The sequence below is a fragment of the Mytilus californianus genome, unplaced genomic scaffold (assembly GCF_021869535.1).
Source record: "Mytilus californianus isolate M0D057914Y unplaced genomic scaffold, xbMytCali1.0.p SCAF_10, whole genome shotgun sequence".
Taxonomy (NCBI): domain Eukaryota; kingdom Metazoa; phylum Mollusca; class Bivalvia; order Mytilida; family Mytilidae; genus Mytilus; species Mytilus californianus.
This window is the reverse complement of record NW_026262582.1, coordinates 8,216,744-8,229,480: the sequence shown is the minus strand read 5'-3', so window position 1 is coordinate 8,229,480 and position 12,737 is coordinate 8,216,744. Positions and strand designations below refer to the sequence as shown.

Sequence of the window (12,737 nt, the reverse complement as noted above, 5' to 3'; positions counted from 1 at the left end):
TCTGACCGTATAAAGTCTTGTTAATGACATTGAAAATATGTTTCCCATATGGTTTTATCTATGAGGTATTAAGAGAATGCAAGTTCAAAGAATTTTTGTGTCATCAACTTCAAATTCATAATTGTTTTTTTTAACCATAATGTTTTATCTAGAACAGTTTAATGAGTTCCAACAAAGATTTTATTTGTATTCGTCTCGAAATAGGATATATAAACTTATAAATCTCAGTAACATTCTACTTGTTTTTAAGCCTTGTACAAATCATCTGATTAGTTACAGCAAATGTTAAAAATATAAATGAAGTGGTTGTTTATTTGGTGTTCATTTTGAATAAATATTTAGACATAGCACTAAATAAACAAGTCTGCAATAAGACAAACACAGTTAGTCTCCATTGTAATACGAAGTACCGTTATAAGTTAATGGGCCATACAAAAACATTTCTATTTTAACAATATGAATATGTTAGGTGGTATCTGGATTTATTTTCTAAATCACTTAAGTATGTGTTGTGGAAGAACAATCATGAACAAATATGATTTTGAAGATTGACCTGTCTTTTTTTAGGCTTTTATACTCTCCGTATTGAGACAAGTTGATTTCTACTGAGAAAAACTTGAAATGGTGACCCCTGAAATATTAAGAATCATTATCATTAAAACGGGACTTTTTACAGCAATAATATGCATTTAAAAACAAAATTTTGTGAAAGATTTTCAAGCAAATGCAATTAAAGTGAAAAATGCATTTTTGCTGCCTTTTACGTACAGTCAGTCTATAAATTTATATGAAAAAAGAAATTGTAATAATATACATCTATTTGAAGACAAGCTGAAAACAAGAAAGAACATATCGAAATTGAGCAAAAGTTTAAAGTTGAAATCAACAATCTTCAGATTAAATACAAAAGAGCATCTGAAAAAGTCAGAAAATTTGAAAAAGATTTAGAAGAGAGAAAATCAAAATCTGAGGAGCAACAAGCTATATTCGATTCAAAACAATGTCAGTTTGAGAAGACAATAAAGGCATTAAGGTCACAGACTGATGAAAAACTAAAGTCAACAGAACTAAGATGGTAACTATTGTATTGTGAAATACCAGCTAGGGTGGGGTGGGAGAGGGTCTCTTCCTACATGATGCTATACAGCAACATGCCGCTGGGTAGTCCATACATCACACTTTGATTTAAAGGTGATTAATAGAAAACTGCGTCATGAAATTGATTGAAATTTTCATTACGTATTTTTGATCATTTAACCTAGGTTAAGTTTGAATTCAGTCAATTAAGTTCCACACAGGTAGGACAATTTAACAATTAAAGCAAAATGATTGAAATCAAACTTTCCAGTAAACTTAAGCTTTATTTACTGGTTCTAAACATACCATGAAACTTTGATTCAATTTTATCAACCAAAGGGCCAAGTTGCTATCACTTGGCGTCTGTCTTCTGTGTGTTCAGTTGTTGTTGTAATCTCTAACAAAAATCTGCTCCTCTGAAACCACTGGACCAATTTCATCAAAATTTTAGCTGAATAATACTGAAAAGACCTACATTTTTTCTACATTTTTTTATCTGAAAACCACATAATTTTGAATAAGCAAACAACCAACGACCATAATTCAGGTTTGTATAATGATAGAATGGTGAAAAGAGGATTTAACCTGTGTTTAGTGATTCAAAATACTCTATTAAGATTTCAATCCTTTTCATGGTGCGGTTCTCTATTTTTGATGCAAAATCCTAAAGCTCTACAATTTTCTCAACATTCCAGGAATGGTAACCGTATATGCAAAAACATAGCATTTTGTGTATGATAAGAAAATCTCCTAAGTGATATTGTTAATGAATTTATGGCACACAATTCCTATAACAGGAGAAAAGACTTAAGAACTTTCAATAGTACAAATTAATTCAGCATTCTAATCCAGTAGTAATCCTTATCTGAAGGTGGAGGTACATTTGATCATTACAGGTAAATCTCCTAATCCTGTAATTAATTTGCTATAAGAATACGCTATTAGATATGAGTAGTGTCGATGGAATTCAGCATACAATTTCTTTGTCATAGGTCAAGATCAGATAATCCTTCTAGAGCACATATTTATGAAATGAAAGAAGAAGGGTTCGTATATATGAATGGTTAGAAAAGAGACACATCCTCTTTACAAGATGTTTATCTATGAAGTTCAAATCCATTAACTTGATGAATTGCACTTGGTCAGGAAGGATTTAACAGTCATGATGCTTTAATGAAGTGAAGATCGGAAATTATCATGATTTCAGACTGTTTTTGGTTTGCTGGCTAAATATTTTGGGCACAACATCTGACATATCAAGACGATAATATCTAAAGGAGATAAATTAAAAGCAAGAACACACATGATTGGACGAACATGCTAAGATAAAACTGAAGCGTTTAGCATTTTATACTCAACAAACAGAGAAACTAAAATTTAATGTTTTATTTGTTTTCCATAAAAGCAAGTTGGCAGTTGGTTAAACTAAATTACCAAAACATCTAAGCCAAACCAATATTAGACTTCCTTCAATTAAGTCTCATTATCAAATCGAAATGCTAAAATAGCTATGCTTCCGAAAAGCACACTTAGATGGCTAAGTACAAAAGTGAAGTGTTTGAAATTTGGTAAGCAAGTTGTCACATTACACATCTAGGTACACCGAAACACAATCTGTTGAAGCAGCTCAAAGAACACGTGATTATCATATAAATGTGAAACCTATTCAGTAAAATATCTTGGGTAAGGACTGATTCTTTAAGTGACAATCCTCTTATAGTTGCATTTACAACGTTCCATCATGACTACATAAGCATGGTAAAATATTACATTGTGTTTTCACAAATAAACACTTAGCTCTTGGTCTTTGGTCCATAAGTTTTATTATCGCTGTTAGGGTTGAGATCTGTTTAAGTATGGGAAACAAGTGGAGAAATATATCTATAATCATATGCGACAGATTAACTTTAATACTATCAAACAAATCTAGATTGCATTTAATGGACACAATCATTTTTCTTGCAAACAATATTGAATAAATTTTTCTGAAGAGCTGAAAAATATCCGCAAATTTCAATATACATTCGTACAATTGGTTGTCAAAGGAACTCCCATCTTCTTTTGGAAAACCTATACAACAAATTAGATTTGAATATGATTATCTCAAAATTCTTTCCACTATCCGCCTTCGAGTGATTTGATTAATATACATTATTTTTGTCCGTTTTTTTGTTTACAATTATGTCTTAAAGTGACATTCTTTTATGTAAGCATTAAGTTTCAAATGTTTTAATATACTAGAATGAAAAAAAAGCCTTAAGGTTTAAAACATTTCCATTTCAATGAATGCTTTTAAGTTATTAAGATTCCACATTTACACAACAAGGTGAGTAGGGCTTGTCACAAATTTTAAGAAGTTTACTTCAGCCACTTTCAGGATAGGTGATATAAAAATGTTCAGAAAAACCTTTGTGAAATGTTTAACAGATTATTGGTAAAAATTATTGGAGTTTCTGGTATAAAATAAATGTATGTCAATAAAAAAAAATGATATGTAGTATATTTGCTTACTATTGAGATAACTATCCATTAAGACCTGATGTGACAAATTCCCGTTCACCCTTCAACAATGAGCAAAAATCCATTCTGTATAATAATATATAAAGGGTCACAGTTTGATTAATCATTTTAGTAAATACGTCAAAAAGATAAAATAAACTTCTGTTATTCAGTAATTTCTCCAAAATTTCTGTGCTTATTTTAGAGTGTTGCCTTTTCATTATACCAATGGGTCAATTTCTACTAAAATTTACTTTCAAACTGATCTTATTTGATGTGTTATCTTCAGCCTATTGCAGAATAAGGTTCCTGCTAGTAGAACGCATGTAGATTTTTATAATAATATTCTTACTATCTAATTCCAATTTGACTTTTCTCTCTCTTTCATAAAAAATCAAACACCTAAAAATAATCACATTTAGTAAAAAGAAAGTTTGTTTCTATGTGAAATATTCTATGAAAATCATATTTGGTAATTGATGTGTTCTAAACATTGTTTCATTGAACCCTATATTATTGTTCTAACATGCAAGTGTATTTTCATTTGTTTTTTTCTAATATTTTTTCTTCCGTTATTATAAAGTAAACTATAAAAGGGAGATCAATTAATGATACAGAAAAATCAATGATATGAAAAAAGATTATCTACCTCTAATATGAATTTCACTCGTCTATCAATTGATTTTTTAATTTACATTTTATAACACCACGAACGCACACCAACAGTTACACACTGGTCAAATAATTTGCCGAAACAAAGAAATTGTTAAATATCATAATAATAGAACTTTTCACAGAGAATTTCAAACTTTTTTTAAACATGCCTGCATAGCAAATCAGGCTCCAGGAAGCGTTATGTTTATTGATCTTATTTTAAAGAAATGTCTGTAAACTAATAAATGAGAATCAACTGTTCTACATTTAATTGATCTATTTCAGTTACACTTCAGTTGGAGGTAAATCAGATACTGAGAAAGACAATATTAGCTTAAAATCTGAACTCACAGTGGCATTGGACAGAATAGAAAAAATAAAACAAGAATATAGTGATCTTTCAGAAAAGTAAGGATTTATAATCATAAGGAATGTACATTAAATCTAAATTTTCTGTTATTTAATGGCTGTATAATCCATAAAATAAATGAAAATATTTTTAATAAAAACTTTTATTAAAGTAAATAGATTTAACATTTAAATTTGCCAGTCGTGATCGCTTTGAAAGATATTGAATTTGACAGTGAATTTTGATGTTTTTAATTAGTGGATGTCAATTTCAAAAATGAAATTGATTCAGATTTTTTAGAATTTGTAAGTGAGGTAGTTGGACATTATTATTTTTATTTTGGGTCATGTTCCATATATTGTACAAGTACAGTTTGAAATATAATGAAACTTGTAAAAACAAAAAACGAGTACAAGAATTATAGCTTTGGAATAATTAAAAAGTTTTTGTTTAATAAATTTTAAAAGTATTGCATTTTAAACTGGGCAATTATTTCTAAAAAAAATTCAAAGTACTAGTACATAACTTGGAAGAGATTATGTTAAAGTTGACATATTTCTTTATAGATTTGCTGAAGCTTTAGTATTAATTGATTATTTTTTACAAGACTGGTGAAGGCTAAACGTGACTTTGATGTGCATAACAATAAAAGCTTCATGTTTATTGCTTTGGATTTTATCGAGTCTACGTGTAGGTGTCTTGAATTAGTTATAGAATAACTTAGAATTCAAAACTTGAAAACTATTCAATGAATGACGAAAACAAAACTTGTATTTCTGAATGCTACTAGCACATGTGTGAATTATAACTCTTATTTGGTCACAAGGTGAATATTTTTTGATATTGGAATTCTTGGATAAGTTATTCTATATATTGCATTGACTTTTGATGTAAGTACAGAAGAAAATGCAAGAAACTATATCTTAAAATTGTTCTGCACATTCTCATATTGTACTAATTCACTGTCGTTGTCAACGTCGTGACACCTATTGTATGACATCAGAGGAGTGAAATTATTTGTTTTTATTTGACTGTAAAATCAAAGCAGTATATTGCTACCAATATAATAATATACAACATTCATTCTTTTCCAACCAGCAAGGGTGACTGGGAAATAGAAATATGGTCACTAAGTGTTCTTACAACCGGAAGTAAAACCTTGCCAAAGTGAGGCATCTGTTTGGGTGTGCAGGATGTACAACCACGTAGCCAAGTCCAGTCAGAATTATGATCTTAAATCTGATGCCTTGTCTAGAGAGAGCGCCACACTCTTTTTGTACGTTCAAACCCTTGCAACAACTCTTTGACGGGTCTGTAGGTGGACTGTTGTAAGGCAAAATTTCTGTCCCTATCCAATGTATCCTCGTTATTCATTGGTAGTCCAAATTTTCCTGACCTTCATCCCGGACGACCTCTACTACAAGACCTACCTATTGTTTTTTTTTTTGTTAATTTGTTCTCGTCCTGAACATGCATTAAATATTTACCACTGGACTTTAAGCAACCAAGAATAAATCATTCATTCTTTTCCATTACATCTGTACTATGATATTAATGCATCATAAGATAACTTGACAACACATATAGATATAGGAACATAATATAAGACTAGTGTATTTGAAAATATCTTGACAAAACACAAATATACTGCAGATGTAAGAAACTTAACATTTTCATCATCAGATACGAAACAGGAAAGATTGCTTCTGAAAGGACAATTAAAAGTCTACAACAGGAAAAGACCTGCTTAGAGCAAGAAAAGGTTAATTTTAGAGCTAAATTGGATCATATCCAGAGTGATTTGAATCGTTTCAAAAATGAGCAAGTTCATCAACAGGATTCCTCACACGGGACAATAGATAATCTTCTTCGGCAAAACAGACAATTAGATAAAGACAGAGAACTGTTGAGAGGAAAAATCTTTTCACTGGAAAATGATAAGATTAAACTTGAAGATATGTAAGTTTGAACTTTTTTCGTCTGTTTTTAAATACTCTCAGGACCTACTATTGGTAACATTTTTATTTTGCAATCTCTTTTGAAATTTTGTTGAATGACTGATACCAGTATATGAGAGTATTGTTAGATTCCGTAACAATTAAACGTTTTGGACATACCTTTTTTGAATAAATAGGATGACCAGTGTTGTAAAGGTTGGTAATCAGAATACTCAATACTACGGGTACAATTATTGCGCCATGATAAAAACTAATGACATGAAAAATGCTATTCAGATACAAAGAGGTCTTTCATAATTGACCTTTTGAATTAAAAAATGTAAGTTTTCATAATACAATATAAGCTGTAACCTATTTCATGGGTAGCTGGTACAATAAAGTTAACTTGAAATTTCAGTCATAATATCTATTTTAAACTAAAAATGTGATTTAACATATATTTTTTTCTACATTTTTCTACATTTGTACAAAATACCAGTGCATACCATTTTTAATTAATCCTTGATTTTTTGTATTCATGCAATACAATTTTACAAGTAAAACAAAATCCATGGAAAAACATTGTTATTAGATAACAATATTTATACTGCATCAACTTTTATTTTAATGAAAGTGGATAGTGTAATATTTCAGGTTGAATAAAAGTAAGGAAGATGATAAGAAATTAAAAAGAGATCACGATAAATTGCAAGACAATTTACGAGAAAAATCAAATGAGCTTAAAGATTCAGAAGTTAGGTATGTACGAATTTAACAGTACTAACACTAGAGGAAAATTCTATTAGGGCATTTAAGCTAGTTGTCTTACTGATTATAATAATCTATCTTTTTACAGTAGTTTTGAGAAAGAATATATTTCATTTTTATTAGAAACACACCAAGACCTTTACTTCTGAAATTAAAGTTTTGATTTAAGATTTTATTTAATGTTTTTTTAACCTAGTTTGATATATTCCTATTTATCTGTTGTCTATATAAAAAAAGAAGATGTGGTATAATTGCTAATGACAAAACTCTACCCTAGAGACCAAATGACATACCAACTATAGGTCACTGTACGGCCTTCAACAATAAGCAAAACCCATACCGCATAGTCAGCTATAAAAGGCTCCAAATGACAAATGTAAAACAATTCAAACGAGAAAACTAACGGCCTCATTTATGTAACAAACAATGAACGAAATACAAACATGATATACAGCGACAAACGACAACCACTGAATTATAACAGGCTACTGACTTGGGACAGGCACATACAGAGTGTGGAGGGGTTAAAAATGTTAGCGGGCGCCCATTTCTCCTCCTTACCTGGGACAGTGGTGTAACAGTACAACATATGAACAAACTATAAAAATCAGTTTAAAAGGGCCTAACTCATCAGACCGATACAAAGCAGAAAAACAAGGCACAAAAACACAGACTGGACGTGGTATGGTATTTATACATCCCCACAACAAAAAAGACAATAAGTACAGATCTGAGAATACTCTTAGTTACTGACAGCTATTTCAAAGCCAATAACAACTAATAAATATCATGTATATCTAAGACTATAGTATCAAACAGCAAACATCCAACATCTAATGGATTTAGTGTAAAGACGTCATTAACAGTCAGAGAAATACATGACTTTGTGCAATGCCAAAACACAGGTATCGACAGATTGTAGAACCGTGAATGTACATATGTATTTGTATATAACAATAGTATTGGTTTTGTTTTAATTTACTGATAACAAAATCAATATCTATACCAATAAAAACAATATTTAAAGATCTAATTACAGTGTGTGTCTGTTTACCTTGACTTGAACTTTAATTTTGAGATAATGATTCTCTTAAATAGTTTTAATTAAAAATTGCTGTCATTATTACTCGAAAATCATCAAACAAACACAAACAAGCCGAAAACTTATTTCTTATAGAAATCCAATAAATATTGAACAGGGTTTTAGAATATAGTTTCATGTTATAACATGTGTTGAGTGAATATACTACATATGAGTTCCTTTGTAGTAGATCTGTTTTTTATCTAATTGTTGCCCTTGGTTTTATTAATTTATAAACAGCAAGAGATTTTTTGCCAGTAAAGTGATACATCTCAACTATTTTCAACCATCTTTTCAGATGTTGTTCTGATACACGTATTTGGCATATAATTTTGTAATTCACTGAGAAAAAAGAAAAGAGCCACCTAAATGAGCTGATGTCTTTGTCGTCTCCCGCGCAACGCTTTGCGGTTGACATAGAAATAACGGGCGTCCGTGCATCCGTCCGTCCAGTCTTGTTAGCACTTTCACGTGTACAATTCTTGCCAGATTTTTATGAAACTTATATCATAGGTTTATATCAGCAATGTCTTGGACAAGTTTGAAAATCAGTGCTGATCAATTATTTTTAAAAGACTTATACTTTGACCTATAATTGGTTACTTTTTACACATTGTGACTTGGATGGAGAGTTGTCTCATTGGCACTCATACCAAATCTTCTTATTTTTATTTATACCCCTTGGAAATATTAATTATATGGAAATTTGCGTCGTTAGCGCTCTCATGTGTTCAATTCTTGTCAGATCTTTATGAAACTTATTTTATAGTATTATATCACCAATGTCTTGGACGAGTTCGTAAATCAGTGCCGATCAATTTTTTTTAAAAGAGTTATGCCCCTTGGAAATATTAATTATATGGAAAATTGCCTTTTGAGCACTCTCATGTGCACACAATTCTTGCCAGATTTTTATGAAATTTATATTATAGGTTTATATCACCAATGTCTTTGACGAGTTCAAAAATCAGTGCTGATTAATTATTTTTAAAAGACTTATACCCCTGGTAAATATTGATTATATTGAAAATTGCATTGTTAGCGCTCTTTTTTTTAGGTATTGCCCTTGCACCTTGGTTAGATAAAATATGTGCAACGCGAGGTACATTGGAACTCTGTTCTTTTATTTAGAATAGTTTCATGCAGGTTGATGAAGGAAACATTAACTGTCTGGTTTTTTTTATTATTACAGATTAAGAAAACTGGAAGCCAGTATCCTATTTCTTCAAAACACAAAAACTGAAAATGAGCAATTAAAAGAATCATTACATGAATTAGAAGGAGTAAAGAGGGAGTTTGATAACCTAGACAAAAGGTAAGTATTTGTCTTTGCTTTTGTTGCAACCGAACTTTTGCAGGGTAAACGTAGTAAGTAAATATTAATGAACAATATTACTGTTCTGTTTTTTTTTTCAGAATGTCTATGGATGTCTATGTATGTTTTTCAATGTAACTAAATGGGGCCAGGTATAATGTCACATATTTTGTCATCATACATGACTTATAACCCACCATGTCTACTACATGAGGTAATTAGCAATTGGGTGGTTGCTGGTCCATTGTTTATTATTGTTTAATGACCTCTAGATGTCTATTGTGGTTCATGTATGTTGTGATGTTAACCACACATCCCCTTTTATTCATTCCTTATTTTTGTTTACCCGTGATGATAGGCATTATATCTTATTTTATAGGTACAAAAATAAAACATCAGATAGAACGAGCTCTGATAATATTTTCACCAAATATAAGGATGATAATGATAAACTGAAGAAAGAAATTACTATTTTGTATAAGAAATAATGCATTGTTCCTTAAAACAGAGGTTGAAATTGAGTCCAAAACATGGATTATTGATTAATATGTATTAATAAATTATGTGAAATTGTACCAATGGAATTTCATTTTAGTGCACAGATGTGTCTTATTTTTTTAATTATTTATTAGGTTAACAGGAGAAAAGCCTAATCAGTATAGTACTTATGAAGCTATGCAAAATAAGAAAGATCTTGAAACATGCAAACATCAAAAGAAGGCACTGGAAGATGAGCGTAATGAACTTCAAGAAGAAAATATTGAACTGGACAATGAGTTACAGTAAGTATCAATAAATTAAGCTACTGTTGGGATGTTTTATTATTGCAAAAATTGCAACGTGATATAATCGCAAAAATAAAAACTTGCAATTTGAATATTAATAGCATAATTTGTAAGCAGAATTTCTTATCAATAATAGCAATATATAATCTCACATGTTTGTCCATCATGTCCATTATTGAATAATTGCGATAATAACATGAATAATGCGTGTAAACATTTCTGAACAGTAGATGTCAATAAAATAATAAAATAGCAAAATTACATACATTGTATGATGTAATAAACTACTAAACAAATGATCTCAAATGTTAATCCATTTCAATATGAGTAAACAAATGCATTGCTATTCAGATACTTTAATTTTATTATGAGAAGTACCTGGTAACATTGAAAAAAGAAAAGTATGATTTTCACTGAAGAAAGCTACTCCCCAACAAACCACCATTTGTTCTGTGTTAGGTACTATTTATTCGATCCCCATGAAACAGGTATTCAAATTCTTATTATTTTTCTTGAAAATTTGAATGTGTTTATAACACTACCCCTCACCCTATAAATGGTAATGGTGACAAAATGTTAATATTGATCATGTTAGTAGCATCAAATTATAATGAAAAGTGTAATGGCAGTTGTGAAATTTATTTCTGTATGAAGAAGCCTAAATTCAAAACTGAAACAGTTTGATGACTCTGCAAGGAACATTTCTAATTTGAAGAAACAAATTAAAGATCTTGAAAAAGGGTAATGTTTACTATATTTGGAATTATCATAGTGAAAAGAAATGTGATTTAAAGATAAAGAAATTAAGTACCAGTCTGCCAAAACAAATTAAGACTTAAGATTGAATTAACATACACATGAAGAATGAACTGGTTCTGTTAAAAATCAAGACATACAACTTTATTCTAATAATACCAATGAAAGGACAAACTGCATAACCCAACAACACTAAAATCTAAAGACATCAAGTGGTAGAAAAAAGGTCGTCAACCATAGTTAAGTGTCTGTATAGTATGTTAGGGTCAAAATCACCTCAAGTCTAGATAGGTTTCAAAGATATTTATATTTAATGTAATGAACAGTATATAGTAAGAAGCATGTACAATTCCCATGTCGAGATGTACTTTATCTCTCAAAACCTAAAGCTATGTAACATTGACCAAGTCTTTGTGATATCTGTAATCACAATCCCGTCCACTTTTTCTCGAATGGAACTTTAACTCAATGGATAGCGACACTCATCCGAAAAACATTAAACATATGGAAATCGGTTTAAAATAGAACTAGTTTTTCCCAAATGGTCACGTAGTTTTACCTCATCAAGTAATGTGATAACCACATCAAAGAATGACAGAACCACATCAATTAATTGAACGAACACATCAGGTAGTGTGAAATCGTCAAATTTTGAAACACCATTATGTAATGTTAAAGCCATATAAAGAATTAGCAAATCATCATTACGAAATCAAAACCACATCATATAATTAAACAACTACATTACGTTTAGCCACATACACATCAAGAAAGGTCAAAACCATATTGCCTAATGACACAACCACATTAAATAATTGTGAAACCACATCGAGTATTGACAAAACCATATTAAGTAATGACAAAACTATATCAAGTCAATACGAAACCATATCATGTAATATCGAAATATCATTAAGTAATGACTATTCCATATTGAGTTATATTATAAAATCATTACGTAATATCAAAACCATATTATGTAAAGACAAAATATCATTAAGTAATAATAAAATAACATAACGTAATATCAGAGTACCACATAAGACAGCTGTGGCGTTCCATACTATCACCATGATCACAAATTAATCATGCAAATGTCAACATACAAATAGAAAAGAAAGGATATGGGGTATCCATCTATGACGCAAAATCTGTACATGCACAGCAAAAACCACTAAAAGAAACGGAACAGTGCTTTTATTGCTGTTCTTCATATCAAGGTCACAATGAAGCCTTCAACATGGAGCAAAAACTCTCACCTTACTGCATCTTAGAGTTCACTATAAAGTTCTTTTTACAAACTTATAGTTATCCTGACGAAGCAACCTTCATAAAGTTATACTGTTGAAGTCCCATGTGTTTTGTTTTTTATTCTCATCAAAATGATCCAGACAATATCGTATTGACATATTTTGAGAAATCGGGATCTGACGTAATCACAGAGGTGTGGGAAAAGCCACATTTTTAGCCTCAAGTTTCAACATAAATCTTGCACTGTATGAGCTTTCTTAACAAA

At 30.3% G+C, this 12,737-nt stretch overlaps 1 protein-coding gene across 1 annotated transcript in view; it reads left to right on the top strand.

The window, feature by feature from the left end:
• Positions 1-12,737, top strand: part of LOC127717552 (uncharacterized) — an 89,073-nt gene that overhangs the window by 33,492 nt on the left and 42,844 nt on the right. Inside the window, exons 5-10 of the mRNA XM_052223235.1 lie at positions 827-1,075; positions 4,516-4,638; positions 6,263-6,538; positions 7,171-7,275; positions 9,558-9,680; positions 10,313-10,462. Coding sequence (XP_052079195.1) covers positions 827-1,075; positions 4,516-4,638; positions 6,263-6,538; positions 7,171-7,275; positions 9,558-9,680; positions 10,313-10,462 — 1,026 coding nt within the window. The remainder of the gene's footprint in view (positions 1-826; positions 1,076-4,515; positions 4,639-6,262; positions 6,539-7,170; positions 7,276-9,557; positions 9,681-10,312; positions 10,463-12,737) is intronic.